A 25,021-nucleotide genomic window follows, 5' to 3' on the forward strand; every position below is an offset into this window, starting at 1 on the left:
ATGCTAATTATAAGTTGTTGGTTCAGCTTGGTTGTTCAATTAAAATGATTTTATAAAGAAACTAAACTAGTTGCCATTCACCTTCAAATAGTTTTAAACATAGAACTGTACGAGTCATTGATAAAACTAATTGAGCGACTACTAATTAGTTTACTTAGTTTGATATAAACCACACATGCGCATGTGATGTCTTTCATAATTGATAGAGCATAATATATTAAGCGAGTTATATTTCACTTCCATTTTACCAAACAGGAAGCAGAGCAGTCATGGAAATTGTTACATTTTCTGCTATTTATCGTCATTTATTTATCATTAATGGTACATATTTTTGCATATTGTTCTTTTATGGGCTTTACTAGCTCCTTGAACCTTGAGCTTTAGTGTGTTGGATTATGAATCCATATTAATGTTTAAGATCCTTGTTATACTTCGGGTTGCTTAATTCCCTTATAAATATCTAATGAGTTCTCCAAATTCCTTCTTGATATATATATATATATATATATATATATATATATATATATATATATATATATATATATATGTTGTTGATAATCCCTCCCTCGCATACCACTTTTCAAGTTTGATTGAATCTTTATATCCTGTTTCCATTTTTTTTTTTGGAATATAAACTTTCGCAAATCTGAAATTGACTGATCTAAGATTCCTTTTATGTGAAAGACAGGACTTGACATCCATAGTTTGCGGCCAAAATCCTCATATTTAAGGTCGCCCGGGAAGAGGGCTGACGTTAAAGTTTCCAATGATCTCAAATCACCTTAGATTTCAGATTGGAAGCTACCAAATGCTAAGCATTTCAAAACCTTACATCCAAAGGATTACCACACGAGAATTCTTAACCATCACAAGGCAAATCTATCAACATCAAAAGACTGGGATACCTTTTTCCACATAAGAAGGTGGAAATACTTTTCCATTCCACATCAGAAGTCTGGGATATTTTTTCCATCAGAAGTCACAAAGCCCCATCTTTTAGCGCGCGAGGCGGAAGAAGATTGCCCGTGTTCATAGAGTTTCAGACCAACTCCACAGTTTTTGTCATGATGTCTCACATTTCACTTTCCTGACTAAGTTGTCTGTTAGTTTCAGTTTGTCAATGTCCAAAGAGTTTCAAACCAACTTCAGTCCTTGACATAATGTCTCGTATTTAGCCTTCCTAGTTCAGTTGTTTGTTGAATCCATCGGTAGCTGCCTGCATCGGCCTCTGATTAAACAGATCCAGGTCAGGTCAGTACATACTCATTTTTCTTTCTGATCAAATACGAATACGCGCGGCTTTATAATTGTTGATGGGATATTTGGTCTTCATAAAGTTTGGATTCGCATGTGGTTGTTGGTGGAGCTAAAACCATTGACCAAGAACTTAGGGCTCTTTTGGAGTTAATCGTCAAATATCATGTACATCCATAAATCTGGTTGTAAAGAAAAGTCATTGATTGCTAATAAAGAGAGGAACTGATACGGAAAAGCAAATGCTAATCAAGTTGAGAAGTCAAATATTAGGTGAAGTCTTAAGTTGACAACAAGAGCTCCATCGACTTGATTCGTGAGCAGGACTTGTAGAGTGTTCAAGTTGAAGAAGGCCCATGCATCTTGAGCAGAGATTGTTCTTCTTTGAAAGAGCAGAGATTCAGCAATTGAAAGAAGTGCTGATTCATTGAGATTCTTCTTCTTTCCAAACAGAACAAACTGAGACAGAATCGATCAGATCGATGTAAAGAGAGATCCGTTTTTAAGTCTCAAGATTGTAGTAGGGTCATCAACATTAACTCGACCATGACAGTGGCTTTTACTTTTTCTATCTGTTCTTACCCTTGTGGTTTTATCTCGCTTCGGATCAAATCTGACCCTGTAGATATGATTCTCTTGGTTGATTTATTAGATCAACAAACGAACTCTCCCATGAGTATAATACGAAAGACTTAATTCCTTGAGACCTGCTTTCATTTTGCTGTCCAGGACAACTGATTGTTGCATCTAGCAGCAGCACGTGTAAAGAAAACTTTTCCTAAAAAACGTTCCTCTTCCTTCGCAAAATTGTTGTTTACCATGTACCATCAAGTTGATTCCACTAAATTTTTTCTCGTCATCCTAAGATCAAGCATTAGTAAATCTTGGGGAGCATCTTCTTGAAGGGCTTCCACGTTGTGATCAATTTTTTTGTATGTAAGAAGAATAGGAGTGGATCCTGCAAATGAATCAGATCTTGGAGTTGGTGTCTTTTCTTTACGTGATGTTTGGTTGAACCAGTTATTCGGATAAGAATCAGTACCATCTTCTTAGTATTTTGCAGATCTGAATCCAACCCACTCGTATCCCTATATATGCATGCTCATCTTCTCTTTCATAATTAAGTTACCTTCCTGCGTTGTGAAACTCAAATTTACTCAAAGGCATCCACAAGAAAGTACCAAGCTTTTATAGGCTCAAACTTAAGTGTGTTTTGTGATAGTCCCAGGTCTGCTGATCTGAAATTCCTTCTATGTAGGCTCAGGAGATTAAACAAACACTGGATTTCAGATCTATAAAAAACGAGGATTTGAGATCCTCATTGTGTGGCCAAAACCTCAGATTTGAGGTCTGATGGAAGGGCGTCTGACCTCACCCCTATCATAAATCCTCAGTGATTCGACTAATCGCCTTGGATTTCAGATCCAGAGTAAACAAACACCATACGAGGATAGAGGATAATGGGGATCCCTCTCCTCCTAACTTCACCAATCAACTCAATCCAAGTAAACTACAGATCTATTTTCAGATAGCATGCATATATAAGCATTCCCACAACATGGAAAATCTAAGCTTTCCAACCAACGTATATATGCATATGGAAATTAATGGATCCCTTCATGGAAGGGATTCAACCGGTTGGTTGGATCTGGAATAAATGCCCAATATTTGAGATGGTAGATCCAGGATGAAAATTCCTCATGCTAGATCCAATAACAAACAAACACCCCCTAACTATACTCATGATCCGCGATGATGATCACCACAGTTAGAAATATTGCTGGCGAAAGGAGGCGATATCGACCAGATCAGGCTCTCTCCATCTCTGATCTCTTTGCATTTTAAAGAAAGATACGATTAAAATTTGGGAGGTGTTGGTTAGTATTTACAAGGCAACGGAGAATCACCGCTGAGGCCCATGTTGATCAGCTTTTCCGTTCGGCTGGACAGTAGATCCATCAATAAATCTGGTCTTATTACCGGCACCGGCTGCCATCAACATTAGCTCAACTCCATGCATGTTGCATAACAATCACGGCCGGTTAATGGCTGGGAAACCAGGACATCGCCGGATCAGGACGATGCAGATAGAAGAGTCTTAACTCAGAAACAGGTTCTCCTCACCATCTGCCCAAGACGGTGACTATTAAATTGGACCAGGTGAAGAGTCAAATGCATTTTATTACTTGCAGTCCTCGAGTTTCTCTTCATGCGCCTCATTGGCCTCAAATTCGATTCTGACACAACCATTTTGGAACCACTATGAAGGAATACACTTTTACAGTAAAATTTGTACAAGATCTGTTTTGCCTTGAGCTATCACGGAGAGATGTCAAACAAGTAAACGTGCATAATGCCTTCTTACATAGTCATCTAAGAAAGGATGTCTATGGTGCAACTCACAGTTTTGAAAATCTAAGAGTATTTCTTAATCATGACTGCAGACTTCAGAAAGCCTTGTTAAAGTGGCACCCAATGCATGGCACTCGATTTTGGCTGATCGATTAAATCTGGAATCGACACATCCTGTTTGTTTCTAAGAATGACAAGGGCATTTAGTATATCTTGGTTTATGTTGAAGACATTAGTGCATTGCAAGAAATTCTATTGAGAATATTAACTGTGTCATCCAAAGCTTGGAAATTAAGAGTTTTGTTTAAAAGATAGGGGCGATCTCCCGGAATATTTCTAGTGATCCATGTATAGAAACAAGGAAACAATGGAGTTAGCCAGGAAAAGAAATGTTTCGGAACTTCTCTTTGGAGTTGCTATGGTAGACGTCAAGCTTCCCTCCAACCCGAAGGGTCTTTCTCCACCTCCTGCTGAAAAGACAATTTAATGATCCCACCTTAACTGGTAGAGTTTCTGGGACCAGACGAGATATTTCCTAGTGTTAACTGTGTCGGATTGTATATGGGGCGGAGCAACATGTCAGCATGTGGGCACACACAGTTCCATAACACTTGGTTTATTTTATGCTCAGAAATAATGTTTTGGTTGGAGTTTTAAATGGTAAAGTTTTTCTCGGGTATAATATAGTAAGCTTAAAAAAGATGAAAAAAAATTTCAAAATTAAAAAAAAACTAAAAATTAAAATAAATGAAAACTAAAACATCAACATTAAAAGATAAATAGATTTGCAACATAAATAAATTTGCAACAAAAACATCAGGAGAAAATATTTGTATGCAATCTGATCTAACAGTGGCAATAATTACTTGAACTGTGATATATGTGAATCAAACTTAAAACTACCTACAGTGCATTTTTCAACATTGTTGGCTTAATTCTACCTACAGTGCATTTTTCAACATTTTCTAATTTAAGTTTTTTAAACATACCTTCAAATGATTCTTTTAACGTAGATTCTTTTAACGTAGAGTGCCAATCGTGCTTCTACATCATCACCTGGGGGAGGACGTAAAAGGGGGCAGGGTGGGGGCAACGTGGCGCTGCCAGAAATAGACCGCTGCTGCTCCTCCTCCTCTGTTTTCCTCTCACCGGACCTCTCCGACGTGAAGGCGGAGTGTGAGGAGGATGATGCCGTGGAGGATGAGCTCTCCGACCGCTTCCGATACTGCTCGACTCGATCCGGTGCCGACCTTACCTTCTCGATGGTGCAAACACTGATCCTCTGTATATTTTTAGGAATTGTCTCTTCTTAATAGACTTGCTAGGTCAAACTACCAAAGGCGTCTTCTAATTTGCTCTCAGAATGATAAACTCTGGTGTCATATCCAAAGAAGACAAATCATGTGCCTATATGTCAGCAGAAACAATCTGATGAATATATACTGTTGAGGACCCATTCCTAAGGATGTCAATGCATGAACGCAAATCATGTGCCTGTATGAGAGTGGAAAAAGTAATGGTTATACATTACTCTCAAACCTAACACTTGTTTTCCAGTAAACCCATGCACAATTATCAATTAAACCATAGTCTCAACTCTCAAGTTTGCTTTTCTATGTGTATACGTGCCTATCTAGATTTGCAAGTCAACACCTTCATCCTGCTAACACTTGTTTTCCAGTAAACCCATGCACAAAAACCTCACTAAAATTTTAACGACGTCTTTGTACTTTCCTTTTTACATTTTCCAATTCTAAAATGCATTTTTTTAATGCTTAAACATAAAAATGCAAATAGACATAGTTCCGGTTCAGAAATACGTCGATTTAGATATGACCCGATCCGCAGAAGTCAAGCGGCGAGCTCCCATTAAAGAATGCGTGGAACTTGACTGAGGCTCGCTCTCTCTCCAGCGGCGTCGGGTGTGGTGCCGGTACAGACCATCGCTATTGCTTCAATTTCTGAATCCGCAGTGCTCCCTCCTTCCAAGTTTTCTTGTGCTGCTACCACATGGCGACTGCTATCTTAGGAAGATCCCTTTCGGGGCTGAGATCGGTCCGACCATCGATTCCAAGGGCGAGCAAAACCCCAATCTCTAACGCGTTCTTAATAGTGAGTGTTGGTTACTGTTTCCAAAAGCTTACCCCATTTCAAGTGCAATTTATTATGCTTCACATTTTGTCTTCCAAGCAACAATTAGATTCACAAGTCAAATCCAGTTATTTCCATGTTCAACTACTTTTGTGGATTTTTCTTGTGGTTGGCGGTGCTTTTTTTTTGTTAATCTTTGTTGTTTGGAAGAATTTATTGTGATGAGAAGGGTGTTTTGAGTGTGAATAGTTTTCATCAATTCAATTTACTCATCTTTCATTCATTCTTCTCCTTCTTCCATATATGATGCTTCAGAAGGAGGTAGTTCTGTGCAACACTTTCGTTTTTGTCTGTAGTAAGGCACTTTTGTAAGACTTGCTTATTTTGGAGTCATTTTTAATGCTTGGCAGTCTGTTAGGCTTTTCTTAATTTTTTATATGATTGATTTTTTTTTTTCTCAAAGGGTTTTTCTTTGTTTTCATTGCTGTTATTGGTACTTCCGCTTTTCTGGAAGATGTTAAGAAAGAAGAGTTTGATCCGAAATTTACTTTTCTTTTCGTCTTTTGCACATATAAGGCAGGTTGATTATTTGTGGTTCTAGTTCTTCTCGTGCTGTTCTCATTCATTGCCATTTGTGGTTTTAGTTATTCTCATGTTGATTTCGTTGCCATTTTCTCATATGAATGCTTGGTTTCATGTCCAACGCTGAAAATTACTGAGCACCACCTTTTTGTGCCGTCATTACTTCCACTCTTCCTCTTCAGTTTATTTGTTAATTTCCTTTTTCTTTTGTTTCTTTGTATTGCTACTTGAGTCTGAGTTTTACTCATGTATGAGTTGGTGTTATATTTTGTTTGCCCCTGGGGTTTCAAGATTTTGAATAGTCGTTTATTTTCCTATGAGTAGCTGAGGTGCTTTTGGCTTGACATCTTGTTTGTAGAAGAGGTTCTTGTGTTGCCTTGTTCATCCGACGCTTTTCTCTGCGACTTCTGGCTCATCGCATTGTGTTGCAGTCAGTTCAGCCCAGACATGCAAAGCTTCATATTCCACTCAAACGATAACAACGACTGAACCAGTTGTTTCTGTTGATCAGCTTCATGATAACCTTCGGGATCCGTACCTGAAGGTTCTCTCTCTCCCTCTCCCTCTTCCATTTCCTTTGATGATGAACTCTCATGAATATTTCATCTGACTTTATGTAGACGTGAGACAATTTGTGTATGTTATTGTTGTTGATTCTAGTATTAGTTTCATTCCATTTGCAATTATATGGTTAGAAAAACATACTTGCCACAATTTTTTGGTTACCTGGTTTAGATATTATATGTGATGTCCAATCATTGACAGAAACAAGTAGTGAATCTGGCTTGAAGGGTTAACCTGAGCAATTAGAAAAAAGATGAACAAAGCATACTTCTTGATTGTCTGTTCTTTTTGTAATAAAAGAGTATAATAGTCCACAACACGATAAAAGGGCTAACAGCTAGTATAATGTCAATGTTCTGGGTTGTGAGGTAGGAGAGTATCAGCTTGATAGAGAGATGGATCTGAAAGTGAGGGTCCCCTTTGTATACCATGTCATTTGGGTTAAGGGAGCTAATTTTTTTTTTTTGTAAGTGAAGGAGGTTCTCTCACCTTGAAAAGGGAAGCACTTAATAAAGAATAGAGTTCTCTTCTTCTCATGTGCTTGCCGAATTCCCATTTTTGTTGCAGGAGAAATCAGGCGTTAACAGATTCTTCTTGCAACTGTATACATATTAATTTGTAGCATTATGTATAACTTAGGAGACCCACCCAAATATTTTTTTCTGGTAATAATTCCAAGCAAAATATATTGTGGCCAATGTTCTTAGAGCCTAGAGGCAATAAGGTGAAGCAAGGTGTAAATCTTGATGCATTGAAATTTGAAACATAAGCTTCAAGATCGAATTAATGAACTTATAATATTCATGAAAATTAATGTAAAATATAAAAAAGAACAGCTAAAGTGACAAGTATATAAGAAAGTTATGTTACATGGGTATGAGTTGCAAAGTGCTTTAAAAAAATTTGGGTATAGGGACATGGATGTGTGTGTACATATATATTAGACACACACACACCCACCCCAAACAATAAGATTCTAAACAAATTATCCATTTGTCAACAGTCCACACTTATATATGTGCACAAACGAAGAATAAATACTGTTTTTGCAGTTCTATTGTTAACAAAAACAAACTAAAAGGTTAGTGAAACTGCAAAACTATGAAAGGAACTGAGAAAGAGAAGAGGATATAGGGTGAAAGAGAAAGAGGTGGAGATATAGAGAGAAAAGAAGCCGGAAAAGAGGAAAAAAACTGAAAAATAAATAAAAAACAGCAAGTGGGTTCTTCTTGGAACATAGGCAATGAAAGAAAGGAAAAAATTGAAAAAAGTGATTGGAGAAGAGTGCCTTCATCGGAAAAAGTTGCTGTCTCTTCGGAGAATGCCACCGCTTGCTGGAGAAGTTTGCCGGATGCCAGAAATCAAAGTTGGGTAGGATATTGAAGGTTTCTGCTATGGAGAACAGCCTTTAAAAGTGGGATGCTGTCTATTGTGTAAACTTAACAAAAAAAGCCATAAATATGGATGCTTTTGGACTTGGTCAAAATTGACCGAGTTCAAAATTGGACAGATTTGGTGTTGGGTGTGTTGACTGCACCCAACCCGGTCAGAGCCGCACCCAAGCTGTGTCCACAGCTGCACCCACACCCATACCCATGTTGGCACATGTTGGGACTAGTACTTTTCTCTTTTGGGAGTGTCCATGTGTTCAGATAGGGAAATATCGCGTCTGTAAAGGGGTTTTTTATAAATAGTCATACGAATAATGGGTCGGGTCCTTCTTCTTGTTTGACCCATCTTCGTAGTATATACGTTGTACAAAGTTAATGATACTTACCTCTTAGTGAGAGGAGTTTTTCTCAGGCCTGACCTCGTGTTGGGAGTGCATCCGTGTGGGAAATTATTTGATCATTTGTAGGAGGTTTAGATACCCACTATGATTGGTATCAGAGCCACCATGGCGAGTAAAGAGGCTCTCACAACCTTAGAAACCATGAAGAAACAGGCAGATAGCGCCGACAGCTGCTGGTTGGGCGTCGAGAGAAACTGAGGCAAATTGGGGCAATGACTAACAGAAGTGGACACCAGCATGCAAACAATGATGTCAGAGATGGTGGGAATGCTGCGTGAGGTGCTGCAGAGGGTTGATTCCTGCAGCTCGCACCAAAATATACCACACAGTCCAGATATGAATCCCCAAACCCAGCCTTCATCAGATTCGTCTTTGCGCAGTGGGGAGGTTGCAGTATTTCATTGGCTACCTAAGATGGAGTTTCCGAAATTTCGGGGGAAGATCCTCTCAGTTTGGTGTTTACGTTAGAGCAGTATTTCGATTGGTAAGGGATTGCATTGAAGAATTGCGTGGAGCATGCTATCATGCATTTGGAAGGTGCTGCCATATGCTGGTACCTCTGGCTTGTGGCTCAGCAAGGGAAGCCAAGCTGGACCAGATTCATAGAAGTTCTCACAGTCAGACTTGGCCCATTTGCGTATTTGGATTTCAATGTGGAGTTGTCAAAAATTAAACAATGTGGATTTCTGATCAAATACCAGGCAGAATTTGAAGAGTTGAATAACATGGTCTGTGGGTGGCCACTGGAGGCCTCGGTCGGGACCTTTGTGGGAGGGTTGAAAGAGGAATTGAGCGCTGAGGTGCAAGCCACAAGACCGCAGACGCTGTTGGAAGCCTTTGAAGTTACTAGAGTGGCCGAGGAGAAATGCCAGCGACTAGGAATTTATGTCGGAGAACTTAAACCCCCTTAAACTGACAACGTGGAAATCTCCAGTGCCCCCAAGTGATGTTGGAACACTTACTTCGCCGCCTAGAAAGGCTAACATAGGGAAGAATATGCTGGTGAAGAGATTAAACCCTGATCAAATTAGGGAGAGGCGTCGAAAAGGGTGTGCTTCCAATGTGAGGAGAAGTGGTGTCCCGAGCACACCTCAAAAAATTGCACGTATTTGGTGGATGAGAATGACGACGAAGAGGAGACAGAAACACTGGCAAAAGAAGGGCTGGAAGAAGGTGAAGGGGCAACACCTGAAATTTGACTACACGCAATAGTAGGGGACAATGTGCCTCAAGTCATGCGCGTGCAAGGGAAGCTTGAAGGGAGGGAAAATCAACGTGCTGGTGGACACTGGGTCCACCTATAGTTTCATTTGTGACAAGACGGCCCATGCATGTGGGTGTTTCATTGAAGGGCAACCAGAGTTCAAGGTAGTCGTGGGAGATGGAAGTTTCGTGCGATGCATTGGGCGCTGCCCGAAGGAGGTGGTCGAAATTCAGGGGCAAGGATTCGAGCTAGATTTGTGTCCCATAGCAATGGGAGGAGTTGACTTGGTGCTTGGAATACAATGGTTGAAACAACTCAAAAAGGTGGAATGGGTTTTCAGTGAAATGAAGATGATTTTCCGGTGGCGAGATGAGGAACACAGCTTTTGAGGGGCCTAAGTGACACTGATACAGGCATCACAAGCAGGGTTGAGGGCAGAAAACTAGTGAAACAAGGTAACTTGCATTTGTTGATAGTATCTAAATGTGCTGATCGGAATAAGAAGACTGACTTTATTTCTAGACAGCCTGCATATTTACAACCATTTCCGGTACAACGTACTGAGGTTTCTGGTAAACCTGCTGGCCTCCCACCCGCATGCGATTTTGACCATCAAATCAAACTAGAAACCAATTCCAAAGCAGTCAACTTACTGCCCTACAAGGACAGCCATGCATAGAAAAATGAAATAGAGCGGCTCATTTGGGAGATGCCCGAAGAGGGAATAATCCAGCCTAGTCGCAGTCCATACTCCTCACCTGCACTTTTGGTTAAAAAGAAAGATGGCTCTTGGCGTTTTTGTGTGGATTACAAGGTTCTAAATGCACTCGATTGGGGTGGGGGAATAATCCAGCCTAGTCGCAGTCCATACTCCTCACCTGCACTTTTGGTTAAAAAGAAAGATGGCTCTTGGCGTTTTTGTGTGGATTACAAGGTTCTAAATGCACTCGATTGGGGTGGGTTTATTATCACCTAATATCTACTCGATTCGTGACTCTACTGAAACGTATCCCTGACCCACAGGGTCCAGCCCTTAACAATACTTCCCCCTTACAAGACACTTTGTCCTCAAGGTGTAAATTCTGTAAAACAAGACGTAATGTCTTCTGCTAACGCCCAGGTTGCTGGCAGATCATCATAAGTGTTCCACTCGATGAGCCATTCAGATTATAGCTGCTTCCCTTGTCTCACCCTTCAAGTTCCCAACCTGCGGTAGGGATATAGGGCTGCTGGTTCAGTTAGTGCAGGAGCAGCGCTGGCCTCCACACCTGTGGGTGGATTGAAACAGGGTTTCAACTTTTAAATGTGAAACACTGGGTGGATTAAACTCCCTGCAGGCAACCCAAGTTCATAGGCTATAAAGCCTATGCCCTTTTTATGGGCCAACAAACCTTGGTGTGAGCTTGCCACTGTCCTTCTTCACTGCTGAGCCCACTAGGGCGTCGAAGGAAGACCCGGTCTCCTTCCTTCAGCTGCAAGTATCAGTTTTCTCCTGTTATACCGGATCACCATGCGGTTTGGGGCGGCAGCTAAGCGCTCTTTGAGATCTTGGAGGACTGCATCCCTGCACCTCAACTGGACATCTACATCTTCCTCCCTTGCTGTTCCTAGTTGGTATATCCTTAGGTTAGGTGGGGGGCGTCCATAGATAGCTTCGAAGGGTGTGATCCCTGTGGAAGAGTGTCAGCTCGTGTTACAAGCATATTCAGCCTAGCCCTGTGAAACATCTGAGGTAAGTTTTGAGGCTTTTGTTCTCTCCGTCTGTCCATCCGATTGCGAACGATAGGCTGTCGACATCTGCAGCTTGGAGCCTTAAAGTTGGAAGTATTCTTTCCAAAATGAGCTTAGAAATAGAGAGTCTCGATTGCGGACTATCGTCCGAGGCATGTCATGGAGTTTGCTATGTAGTCATGGAAAGCTCTAGCACTGTCTTCGTGCAAAAGGGGTGGGCTAATGTTATGAAATGGGCATGTTTCAATAGACGATCTACCACCACCAAAATGGTTGACTTTCCCCTAGATTTGGGCAGCCCTTCCATGAAATCCATGGAGATATCCTCCCAGATGCGGTTTGGAATAGGAAGTGGCTGTAGTAACCATGCGGGCTTTCTGGTTTCTTACTTGTTGTGTTGGCAGACTTGGCATCTCCTAACATAATATGTGGTTGACCTCGTCATTCCAGGCCAATAGAAAGAGGATCGCATCCAACTATATGTCCTTTCCACTCCTTCATGGCTTGCTGCCTTGAAGTTATGGAAATGCTCCAGAAGTGTTTCCCTCATCTCCGATTCCGGAGATATAAACACCCTTTCGTGGTAGTACATGTATGCAGTGTTGTACGTATCATACGATACGGGACCGTATCGTACGATACGTATCGTATCGTTTGCAAAATACGATACGATACACCCCCTGTATCGCAAATGGGGGTGTATCGTACCTGTATCGTACGATACGTACGATACGGGCCCCCGTATCGTACGATACGGTGCGATACGGCCCGTATCGTACGATACGGGCTGATTTCTAAAAAGGAGACTTGAACCCCATTTTTTCGAGTTTTTTTTATAAAAACCCACCCCTTCCTCATTTCTAATCTATAGATTGTACCGTTTTAGAGGGAAATCATTGATTTCCATTGTGAAATCATCGATTTCCATTGTGAAATCATCGATTGTCACCGTGAAATCATCTATTAAACCATGGATTTGTGCATGGGTGGCTGATTCCCATTGAGAGGAAATGGTTTTTTTTTAAACCATGAAGATAAAGATGAAAAAGAATGATATTGTTATGAATTTTGATGTCTATGAAGTATGAATGATGAACCGTGAACGTGTAAGTTTATAGCATTTAGCAAAATAATAAGTCTATCATTATCTAAAAGGCTAAACCATGTTTTCTATGAAGAATTTATTATTTTTAATTTTTTCTGATTTTTTATGAATTTTTTAATTTTTTTAAAATTTTTTCTGATTTATTATTATTATTTTTTTAAAATTTACGATACGGTTACGATACGTTACGATACGTTACGATACGGCGTATCTTAAAGCCCGACCGATACGCCTTACGATACGCTTTTTACAACATTGCATGTATGGTCATTGCCACACATACCCATAGCATTTGGTCGGGCTGCTGCTTATCCGCCTCCTTATGTCTTGTATAGAGGCTGTTGTCCACCTGTTTATACGTCTGAGAAAAAGTCATTAGGGTCATTAGAGACTCATCCAACTGATTGCTGGTGCGTGATAGCCCGTCCGCCTCTGGGTTCTCCTTCTCTTTTCGAAACTGTATCACAAAATCAAAGCCCATGAGTTTAACAATCGAGCGTGTAAGGTAAGGGACAAGGACTGCTGCTGCAAGCATTATTTGAGGCTGTGGTGGTCGGTTCCCACCTGGAAATGGCGGCCCCTCAGATATTGTTTCCATTTCAGGATTGCAAGTACGATGGGCATCAATTCTCGTTCATAGGCTGACCTTGCTTTAAATGAAGGCCCCAACATTTTGCTGAAAAAGGCGATGGGCAGGTGCTCTTGGCTGAGGACAACACCCACTCCTTGGCTTGATGTGTCAATCTCCACCACAAAAAGAAGATTGAAGTTGGGCATCCTTAGGAAAGATGCAGTTGTGATGGCCTGTTGCAGCCTTTCAAATGCATCTTCCTCCTGGCCTTCCCACTTGAACCTGTCCCTCTTTGTCAGCTTCACCAGTGGTGCAGCTATCCAGCCATAACCTTGCACAAATTTATGGTAATAACTGGTAATGCCCAAAAATGAGTGCAGCTCCTTGACAGATTTTGGGGGTTTCCATTTTCGTATGGCCTCCACCTTATCCCCTTCCATCTCTACTTTTTCCTTATTGATTACATGCCCCAAATGTGCAAGCTGCCCTGTTCCGAAGACACACTTAGCCATTTTTGTATGCAATTGGTGCTGCTGAAGAGTGGATAAAAGCAGTCGTAAGTGCCTCAAATGCTCCTCCGCTCTTGCACTATATACTAGGATGTCGTTGAAAAATACCAACACAAATTGGCGTAGGAATGGTTTGGACACTTCATTTATCAATGATTGGAAGGTGGCTGGGGTATTTGTCAACCCGAAGGGCATGACCTTGAACTCGTACAACCCATCGTGAGTGTCTTGGGGATGTCTGCAGGATTCACCCTTATTTGGTGATAACCTGCTCGGAGATCCAGCTTCGAGAAATAGACGGCCCCATGTAATTCATCCAAAAGGTCTTCAATTATAGGAATGGGTAGCAGCCTTTTACTGTGATAGCGTTGAGGGCTCGATAGTCTACGCAAAATCTCCAACTACTGTCTTTTTTCTTGACTAGCAGTGCCAGAGAAGCGAAGGGACTATGACTAGGCTGGATAATGCCATCTTTAAGCATCTCTCGCACCATTTTCTCCAAGTTCTCCTTTTGATAGTGGTTGTACCTGTAGGGGCGCAGTTTCATGGCCTTGGCCCCTGGCTGGAGCTCGATGTTGTGATCACTTCCTCTTGCTGGAGGCAGTCCTCTTGGCGCTTCGAATACATTGCTGAATTCCTTTGGCAACTTTTCTAAGCAGTTGGGGTTGATTTCATGCTTGCTAGCATCGGCCATCTGCCGTGCCAAGTGTCAATTGGATCCTAATCAGTCGCCACATTTGGGATGCAGCCTTACCTTTTAATAGTTTTGCAGCAGGTTGTTCCTCATTCGGCTTCTTAGCAGTAGCAGTTAGGGTTTGTTTGCTCCCTCCATTTTGATCAAAATGCATCCGCATGCCTACAAAATCCCCCACCACTTCCTCTAGGCTGCAAGCCATTGGATTCTCAGTACTAAATCGGCTCTTGTCATAGCCAAGGTGAACAGTTCGACTGAGAATTTGTGGCCCTGAATTTCCAGTGTTTCAAATGAACATCTGCCCTTGCATTTCAGTGTGCTCTCGTCTCCCACCACCACATTGAACGTTGGCTGCTGCTCAATTGTGCAACCTAACGCCTTACCTTTCTTCTCCGCTATGAAACTGTGGGTGGCGCCCGTATCCACCAGCAACCTGACTCTACGCCCTCTCAATGATCCTTCAACTCGCATTAACTGGGGCACTTCATCCCCTGCTAGAGTGTGGAGAGAAATCTCTGGCGGTAAGCTGGCTGAAGACTCTCCCAACGTCTCTTCATCTAGCGCAGCGGCTTCTTCCCCACCAGTGGCTCGTCCTTTTCGTCCACCAAGTACATGTGTAACTTTATGCAGGCGTGCCCGGGTACCATGGTTGGTTGCAGCGGAAACAGATTCCTTTGTGTTGTTTGTCCTTAATCTGCTCAGTGTGAGACACCTAATCACTTGTCGAGGGGCTGGATGCTGTTTTGATTCATACACCTGTGGTGGTGTACTCTGCTTATGATCCGGGGATCTTGCTGCCTCTATTGATACCCCATAGCCTGCTATTTTCACTGAAATGCCTGTGTTTCTCTTCCACCATTCGTGCTATCTCAAAACAGTTTGGAAGCGTGCAGGGTTTGGTGGCTTGCACCTCAATCCTGATTTCCTCCTTTACGCCACCTAGGAATGCTCCCATCAGTGCTTCAGTTAGCCATCCTTTGACCATGTTACCAAGCTCCTCAAAGCGCTGATGGTAATCAACGATAGATCCCCGCTATTTGATTGTGGACAATTCGACGTTGTAGTTAAGAAATGCCAAAGGTCCAAAACATGATTTCATGGCGTCGACTAGCCCATCCCAGTCTGCCATGCTGCGTCACCAACCATCTGTACCACATGATAGCAGATCTGTCGAAGTAGATGGTGGCGTGGCCCACTCTCTGCTCACTGGTGATTCCATGACATTCGAAGAATTGCTTTGCCTTGAAGATCCAACTCAGGGGGTCCTTCCCTGAGAATCACGGGAAGTCCATTCTAGGATGCTTCCAAGGCCCTGCGCCGGGTCCTTTGTTTCTGCCGATGAACTCAAAATCGGGCGCGTTGCAGGCGGTGGAGGAGGAGGGAAAGGAGGGGGTCAAGGTCGACGGAACTCACCATTTGCCGTTTCTATTCGTTTGGTACTGGGCAACCTTGATCCACGATTCGGTTGAAGCATGTCCTTGATCATCATCACCAAGGCATGCTGATCGGCCATGAATGCTTGCATCCGAGCTTCTGCCTCTTGGTTCTAGGTTTCGACTACATACAATCTTTGATTCATCAATGCCATCATTTCCTCCATGCACTCTCTGTGCGCCTCCACAGCTGCCATGATGTCCTTTGAGGATACCTTGTTGGGGTTGACCATAGCTCTGATACCAATTTGTTAGCCTGCGACTAACAGAGGAAGACAACTCATGCACTCTGCTCCGATGAAAGCCCAACCTCCATTGAAATCTCTAATATCCATTCATAATTAGTTTTAACTGGCTAAGAAACTTATATACTCAGATTCTTTAGATTGGGGTGAGTTTATTATCACCTAATATCCACCCAATTTGTGACTCTACTGAAACGGATCCCTGACCCACAGTGTCCAGTCCTTAACAGCTCTACAGGCTAGAATCTTTTCAAAGCTGGATTTATGCGCATGATAGCTACCAGATAGGAATTTACATCCATAAGATTGCTTTTCAAACCCATGAAGGCCACTATGAATTTGTGGTATGTCGATTGGCTTAACCAATGCACCAGCAACATAACAAGCAATCATGAATGAGATCTTTCGGCCCTATTTAAGGAGGTTTGTTCTGGATTTTTTGACGATATCCTAATATATAGTTTTAATCAGACCATTCATGCTGAACATTTGAACCTTGTTCTCAAAGTGTTTGCCACGAATCAGCTATATGCCAAGGCTTCAAAGTGCCTTTGGGAGCAGTCAAGTGACATACTTAGGCTCATTGTTAGATATATCGTGTACGGGTATTATATGGCAAAGAATTTCTCAGGTATAATACGGCAAAGTTGTATAGCTGGGGAAAATCTTGGCAATTTTTTTAAAAATTTAAAACATTTAATAAATCCTGAAATTTATAAAAAATAAAAAATCATAAAAATACGAAAAAACGCAAAAAAATGGGTATAATACAAGTTTTTTCACGTTTTTTATTTTCAGGTATTTAAAAAAAATGTGTTTTTTCAAGTTTTATACGACTGGCTGTTTTTTGGCATATTATACACGCTTTTTCAAATAAACCGCGTTTTCTGTGACAATGCTTAGGCCACACTATATCTGAGCAAGGAGTTCAAATGGAGAGCGAGAATGTGTCAGCCATTGAACAGTGAGAACTGCCAAAGAGATTAAAAGCACTGAGGGCTTTCCTAGGGTTGGCGGGATACTAAGAAGATTTGTGAGAGGTTTCGGAACCATAGCAGCTCCACTTACATCAATTCTAAAAAAAGGGAAGTTTGCATGGGCAAAGGAAGGAGAACATGCATTCCAACGATTAAAGGAACCTGTTAGGACAACTCCTGTGCTGGTCTTATCAGACTTCTCCAAACCATTTTCGGTAGAAATTGATGCGTCTGAAATGGGAGTTGGAGATGTATTAAGTCAAAGAGGGCATCCAATTTCATATTTCAGCAAAGCTATGGGCGTCGTAATGGCCATACAAAAATGGCATCAATACTTAGTTGGATGAAAGTTCAAATTATCCACAGACCATCATAGTCTAAAGTACTATATGCAACAAAAAATTCACACAGCAGTGCAGCAGAAATGGATAATGAAACTCGTTTGATATGATTTTGATATATTCTACGAGAAAGGAGCTAATAATTTAGTGGCAGATGGCCTATCACGGCGATTTGGGCTTGCTGATAGCAGACAAATAGCCCAACTTCAAGCTCTTATCAGACCAGTTGCGGAGATATGGAGTAGACTGGAAGTGTTACATCGAAAGTCAGCTGAAGTTAAGGAGCTGAAACAGCGGTTAGAGCAGAATTCTATTAAGACATATGGCTATGCTTGGCATGACCCTTTTTTATATTATCATGGAAGGATTTTTGTTCCCCCCAGCTCCGACATGACAAATGAACTCTTGGAACTACACCATGATGTATGAGAGGCTGGTCATCAAGGGATAGAAGGAGCCTACCGGCGAATCTGATGCCTCTTCTTTTGGCCTGGCATGAAAAGGCAGGTCTGTGAGTATGTGTGCGCCTCTGAAGTTTGCGGAAGGCAGAAATATGAAACTCCTCACCCTGCAGGGTTGTTACAGCCCTTACCTATACCTAAGGGTATTTCTGGAGATATTTCCCTAGAGTTTATCGAAGGGTTACCAAAGTCTAAAGGAAAATCTATTATACTTGTAGTGGTCAATAGACTCTCCAAGTATGCACATTTCATTGCTTTATCCTATCCCAACACAGCAAAGGACATTGCTCGATCCTTTCAAAACCACGTTGGTAAGCTGCAAGGAATGCCTAAATCTATGGTGAGCGACCATGATCTTTTCTTCCTAAGTAAGTTTTAGAAACATTGTTTCTCTTTGCAAGGGACCAAACTATGCATGACACAGCCTGTTATGCTCAGATGGATGGGCAAACAGAAGTCACGACCTGCATACATGAAACATACTTGCGGTGCTATGCAGAACAACAACCTCATAACTGGACTGAGTTTCTATCTTGGGCAGAGTTAGCCTATATAACACAGCTACACAATCAGCCTTAGGGGTCTCCCCGTTTGAGGTAGTCTATGGTAGACCACCGCCTGACCGGAGAAGATTTCACCCTCAAGGAGAACACTTAAGTTGAGATGCAGCTGCTCAACAGGGACAGAGTATTGGACGTGATCAAGGCTCGTTTGGCTGCTGCCCAAAATCGGATGATGAAACAGTATAATAAACACCGCAGGGATATAGAGTATCAAGTGGGGGATTGGGTCTACTTGAAGAAATTTCCTGCTGGTAAGGTAGCAGGCATTCACAAGTTCACAACAAAATACGCAAGCCCATTTTAAGTGCTGGAGAAGGTTGTTTATAATCACGAACTTCTAGAAGGGTCCAATGTCCACCGTGTTCCACATCTCTCGTTTAAAACCTGGACAGCAACCTGCCACAGGTCAAGTGATGGTTGTGGTGCCTATAAGGGAGTTCACGCTCCATTCTCCTCAGCTTTTTAGAATTCTTCAAAAATATTTCAGGAGAATTAATGAGCAACCCAGGGTGTGTTAGTTGATTGAATGGCAAGGAGAGTATGACCAAAGCCCAACGTGGGAGGAACCGTCCTCTTTACTGCAATATTTTCTAGAATTTACACCCTAAGGACAAGGTGTTGCAAAAGGGGAGGGAAATTGTTAGCATAGGGCAATATTGCATCTGTAAAGGGGGGGTTTTTATAAATACTTATAGGAATAATGGGTGGGGTCTCCCTTGTTGTTAGACCCATCTCCCTAGTATATGTTGAATAGTATTTATGATAGGTGGTTCTTTGGAATATTAAATAATTAGAAGCAGCTCTTATTATGATTTGTTTTATTTTTGGACCTATTGTGTAATTGTTCAGTTTTACCCTATTTCTCTTTTAATAAGAGATTAGGGTAGATGAATGTTACGATTTACTGCTCTTTCTCTCTCATACCTGCGACTGGTGTAACATCGTATCAGAGCTTCCTAACCCAAAGTGAGCTTGATGCTGCAGGTTGGTCGCTCCCTCGTCTTGTTCCTCTTCTCCCAACCTCGTTGTGGCTGTTTTGCTGGGAGTTAAAGTTCACTGTGGCATAGATCAGGGATCTGATCACAACTTAATCTCATGCGTTGCTGATCATATGACAAAGTTGATGTAGTTTTCCCGTAGTCGTTGATGATGGTGGGGTTATGAAGAGTGGCTGCAGTTGAGTTTGGTGTGAAGGGAGGCTGACCTCCTCCAATTCCTGTTGGTTTAGTCTCAATCAGCCTCGTGAAGGGTGCTGATGTCTTCCTATTGTTGTCAGTGAAGTCTATCAGATCTGAAGTTGAATTGCTGCTGCGTCAGGTAGGATAATTGGGGAATCTTCATGCTGTGCTGAAGTTGGGCAAACTTTCTCTGCGTTGAAGTTGGGCAGGCTAATTCTGTTTTTGCATTGAAGTTGGGCAGACTAATTGAGGTTGATGTTCCTGTTATTCATATTTATACCAATGTTATCACTGGCGTAGCGTATTGCGTATCGGTCGGGCCGACCTATACGCCGTATCGTAACGTATCGTAAAATTGATTTTTTAATTTTTAAAAATATTAAAAAATCGTTAAAAATTTCAAAAAATCATAAAGATTCCAAAAAAAATCCAAAAAAACAAGTAAAAATCAGAAAAAATCAAGAAAAATGTATTTAAAGGAACATTCATCATTCATGTATATGATTATGAAGTATGAAGTATGAACTATGAACAACACATTCCAAAATAAGAAATCAGACATTCAAAATAACATAATAAGCAGCTGAAGAGAATTCATTACATCACAATTCATAAGTTCAAAAGTGAAAACATATAGTTATTGTTAGAATATCTTGTAATAGGGAACCGGGTCCGGATATGGACCTGGTCCCATGGGCGCGGATACCGAGGCTGGATCGGTACCCTAGGCGGGGCTCTCTACCTCTCTCTCTTATAATCTCCACTTATTGTAAATTAGTTGATTAAGTGGAAATAATCTTCTCTCTCCTAGGGTTGCGGTTTTGCCCCTAGGTTAGAGCTTCTCCGTGGTTTTAAACCTCTTCCTGAGGTTTTCCACGTATATCTTGTGTTTTTTCTTCGTTTCCCTCTTCCATTACGTGTTTCTACATGGTATCAGAGCTGTGAAGTTCCGGCGTTCCTGGTTGGCCGTTTGCTTGTGTTCATGTTGGAGGGGACTTGTTCCAGTCACTGCTCATCGCCCGTCACTGTTCACCGCCCGACTCTGACGGGTTCTTCTCCTTGACCGATGCTCCTCGCCCGGCGCACCCGACGACTCTCCCGTCGCCCGACGCCGCCCGATGCCCGCGGCACCCTGCTTCTGCCGTCGTGTCTCTGTTTCCGTGGGGTTCCGCTGTGTCCCTATTGCCGTGGGTTTCTGCACCGTCCGGCGACCTGGCCCTGCGCTCTTGGCATCGTTTGCTGCTTCCATCGACTGCTTCCGCCGGTCTGTTTCCGCCTTCCGCCGTCTGCATCGTCTTCCGCCGGTCTGCCTCCGCCTGGTGTCGCCCTTAGTCTCGCCGCTGTTTGACGCCTCTCGCCGTCGCCTGGCCTGATCTCCGCCCTGTGCCTCTTGCCGGAGATCCCGCCTATCGCTGCCCGGGTTCTTCTCCATAGATCTGTTTTTTTTTTTTCTGACTGGTGGATTCATTTTGGTCGTTATGGCTGGAGAGACGATGCCCAAGTCCGATGTGACTTTTGACACGGGCAACAATATCAAAAGTGAAAACTTGCCGGTTCAAGTCACCTCCATTCGGCTGAATAAAGACAACTATCTCTCTTGGTCTGCTGCACTCGAAATAGGGATAACTAGTCGCGGTCGTCTTTCCTATATCATGGGAGAGACACCTGCTCCCAGTAAAACAGATCCTCGATGGGCGACTTGGGCATTAGAAGACAGTCAAGTTAAGGTGTTGATCATTAGCTTTGTTTCTGCTGATATTCAACCACTTATTTTGCGAAAGTCGACCGCCTATGATATGTGGACTGTGCTTGCGAGGATGTATGGCCGTAAGAAAAGAGTCCTGCATACGTACCAGATTAAATGTAGCATCTACTCCCTTAAACAGGGTGACTTGTCTGTGGCATCCTTCTATGCAACCCTGAAAACTAAATGGGAGGAACTGGACTATCATGTGAATGATGACTGGAATTGTGGTTCTGATCATGCCTTGTACTGGGAAAAAGAATGGATGGACCAGACCTTTATTTTTCTTGGAGGTCTGCGTGATAAATTTGAATCCATTAGGAGTCAAATTCTCAACTGTGATGAGATCCCTGGGATTGAGAAAGTGTATGCTCGGGTGGAATCTGAGGAACAACGACGTCAGGTGATGCATATTGACTCCAGTCATGGGAGTTCCCCCTCAGCCTTTGTTAGCCGTACTTCACGGACTGGACAGCATCCTGTTCGACGTTGTAGTCATTGTAACAAGTTGGGGCATTCTGTTGATTTTTGTTGGGATATTCACCCTGAAAAGCGGCTTACCCATGGTCGTCCTCCTTCTAGTCGGCGGGGTCCTCCTGTGCCTGCTTCTAGTTAGGGTAGCTCCTCGAGTGTTGAAACATCAAAGCTCTCCTCTGATCAAATCAAGGAATTGCAAGCTTACATCAGCCGGTTATTTATGGCCTCTACTACTCCGGAGGAAGCATCCACGTCTGAGGGAGCTAAGTTAGCCCAAGCTCTTGTTGCCACAAGCGATCAAGGTAATTCCTCTCTTGGTGATTGGATTGTTGATAGCGGAGCTACGCATCATATGACAGGAGACCCTAAGATGTTTCAAGAATACAAATTGTCTTCTGGGCAGCAACGCGTGTCTATGGCTGATGGGTCTTCTATTTCTGTGGTTGGAAAAGGGAGTTTGTCCTTGTTGAATAAATATCGTCTTCATAATGCTCTTCATGTTTCCAATATTCCTGTGAATCTGTTATCTGTCAGCAGTATTACCAAAGAACTCAATTGCAATCTAATCTTCTCTGCTGATCGTTGTTTCCTGCAGGACTTGGTGACGGGGAAGAAGATTGGGATTGGTTCGGTTATTGATGGACTCTACAGACTGCCCGTGCAGGTTGCTTCTGCTCTCATTTCAGCCACTAGTGGACAGTTGTCAGGCGTGGAGGACAGATCTACTATCATGCGATGGCACGAGCGGCTTGGACATCTCCCATTCCAGTTGATTAAGAAGTTGTTTCCTAGGTTTTTTACTTCTGTTTCCATGGACTCCTTCACCTGTGAAGTGTGTCAGTTGGCTAAACATGTTGGGGCTTCGTATCCTATTTCTTTTAATAAAACCACCCGTCCGTTTGCTTTGGTTCACTCTGATGTTTGGGGTCCTTCGGGAGTACCCACTTGTCGTGGTTTTCATTACTTTATGACTCTTATTGATGACTACTCCCGTTGTACGTTCGTGTATCTGTTGAAAGAACGTAGTGAAGTTCCCGTCATTGTCAAAAATTTTGTTGCATTTGTTGAGACTCAATTTCAGACATCTGTTCAGGCTTTCCGCACTGATAATGCTTGAGAGTATGTCTCCCAATCCCTAGATGACTTCTTGAGGAGCAAGGGTATTATTCATGAGACGTCCTGTAGTTACACACCTCCCCAAAATGGCGTGGCTGAACGGAAAAATAAAAAATCGCCATTTATTAGATGTCACCCGGGCTATTATGTTTCATAGACACGTTCCTAAACGCTACTTGGGTGATGCTCTTCTCACTAGTGCCCACCTAATTAATCGTATGCCAACTCGTGTGTTGAATGGTCGTTCCCCTTATTCTGTGCTCATGCCCACTCATAACCCTTGGCCTCTTACTCCTCGGGTGTTTGGTTGTATTTGTTTCGTCCATGACCACAGTCCAACCCTCAAGAAGCTTGACCCTCGGTCTATCAAAGCTGTCTTCTTGGGGTATTCCTCAACTCAGAAGGGATACAAATGTATTGATCCTACCACTTCCAAAATTTATGTCTCCCGGGATGTTACCTTTCATGAACATGAGGCGTACTTTCCTGTGAATCCTCTTCAGGGGGAGTGTATAGGAAACAGTGTGGAAGAGTATTCTTCAAACCAGCTGATTCAGTTTATGGAGTTCTTGGACTACAAGGTTAGTCACAGTGTGGCAGACACAGTCAGAGATGATAGAGACGGTCATGTGGAAGGGGGCCCTGGGGATGAACAGCCCACTGCCCGTGGCCATTTGTTTGGCCAGGTGTACACCAGGAAGAAGAAAGATGTGCTTGAAGATGTTGATGTAACCAATCCCAATCCTGTGAGTTCCCCGAATGAACCAAGTCCACTAAATGAAGATCTTCCCATAGCCTTGCGCAAGGGAACCAGGTCATGTACTTCTCACCCCATTCAGAGATTTGTTTCATATGCGAAACTCAGCAAGGATTACAAATGCTTTATTACTTCCTTGTCTATGTCTGTGATTCCCAGGTGTGTGGAAGATGCTAAAGAAGATCCTAAATGGCTAGGGGCCATGACAGATGAGATGGATGCCTTGGCAAAGAACAACACTTGGGAAGTGGTTGATATTTCCAAGGGGACTCATTTAGTTGGTTCCAAGTGGGTGTTTAATGTGAAGTACAAACCTGATGGTATTGTGGAACGGTATAAGGCTCGCCTAGTGGCAAAGGGGTTCAGCCAAAAATATGGAATTGATTATCTTGAAACCTTTGCTCCTGTTGCTAAACTGAAGACAGTGAGGGTCATCTTAGCACTAGCAGTGCAAAAAAAGTGGAGCATGGACCAGCTTGATGTCAAGAATGCATTCCTGAACGACCATCTAGAGGAAGAGGTCTATATGAGCATGCCTCTTGGGTATGCCCAAAGCGAAAAATGTTGTCATCTCAAGAAAGCGTTGTATGGACTGAAGCAATCTCTTAGAGCATGGTTTGAAAGACTGAGGGTAGTGATGAAGACTAATGGATACAAACAAGGAAACGGTGATCACACCCTATTCATTAAGCAGAGAAATGGTCTGGTGAGCCTTCTTCTTGTATATGTTGATGATATGATTGTAACAGGTGATGGCGAAGAAGAAAAAAAGGAAGATGAAGGAGAGGTTAGCTGCTGAATTTGATCTTAAAGATCTGGGTAAATTAAGGTACTTTCTGGGAATAGAGATTGCTCGATCAAAGACAGGACTTGTTATGAGCCAAAGGAAGTACACTCTGGATCTTCTAAAGGAGACAGGTAAACTGGGATGCAGGCCCTTTCTAACCCCAATGGAGTCTGGTACCAAGATAAGTATCAAAACTGGTAACATCCTGGATGAAGAAGGAAAAGGACGATATCAGAGGTTGGTTGGTAGACTTATTTATCTTACTCTTACTCGCCCTGATATTATTTATGCTGTAAATGTGTTGAGTCAGTTTATGCATGCTCCTACTGATTGTCACTGGAAGAGTGCAGAAAGAGTGTTGGGGTACCTAAAGAATGACCCAGGGAAAGGATTACTGTATACTCAGCAGGACCAACTGAATATTGAAGGATACTCTGACGCCGATTGGGCAGGATGCACAGATACTAGAAGGTCTACCACAGGGTACTGTATC

At 42.5% G+C, this 25,021-nt stretch overlaps 1 protein-coding gene across 2 annotated transcripts in view; it reads left to right on the forward strand.

The window, feature by feature from the left end:
- Positions 1–5,484: 5,484 nt before the first annotated feature.
- LOC116264574 (thiosulfate/3-mercaptopyruvate sulfurtransferase 2) overlaps positions 5,485–25,021 on the forward strand; it is a 44,881-nt gene continuing 25,344 nt past the window's right edge. Inside the window, exons 1-2 of one of the 2 annotated variants that reach the window (XM_031644878.2) lie at positions 5,485–5,718; positions 6,641–6,823. In XM_031644878.2, the coding sequence (XP_031500738.1) occupies positions 5,617–5,718; positions 6,641–6,823 (285 nt within the window). In that variant the 5' untranslated portion in view covers positions 5,485–5,616. Of the gene's footprint in view, positions 5,719–6,637; positions 6,824–25,021 lie in introns of both variants that reach the window. The other variant, XM_031644877.2, reaches the window with a different exon arrangement.

The sequence above is a fragment of the Nymphaea colorata genome, chromosome 11 (genome assembly GCF_008831285.2).
Source record: "Nymphaea colorata isolate Beijing-Zhang1983 chromosome 11, ASM883128v2, whole genome shotgun sequence".
Taxonomy (NCBI): domain Eukaryota; kingdom Viridiplantae; phylum Streptophyta; class Magnoliopsida; order Nymphaeales; family Nymphaeaceae; genus Nymphaea; species Nymphaea colorata.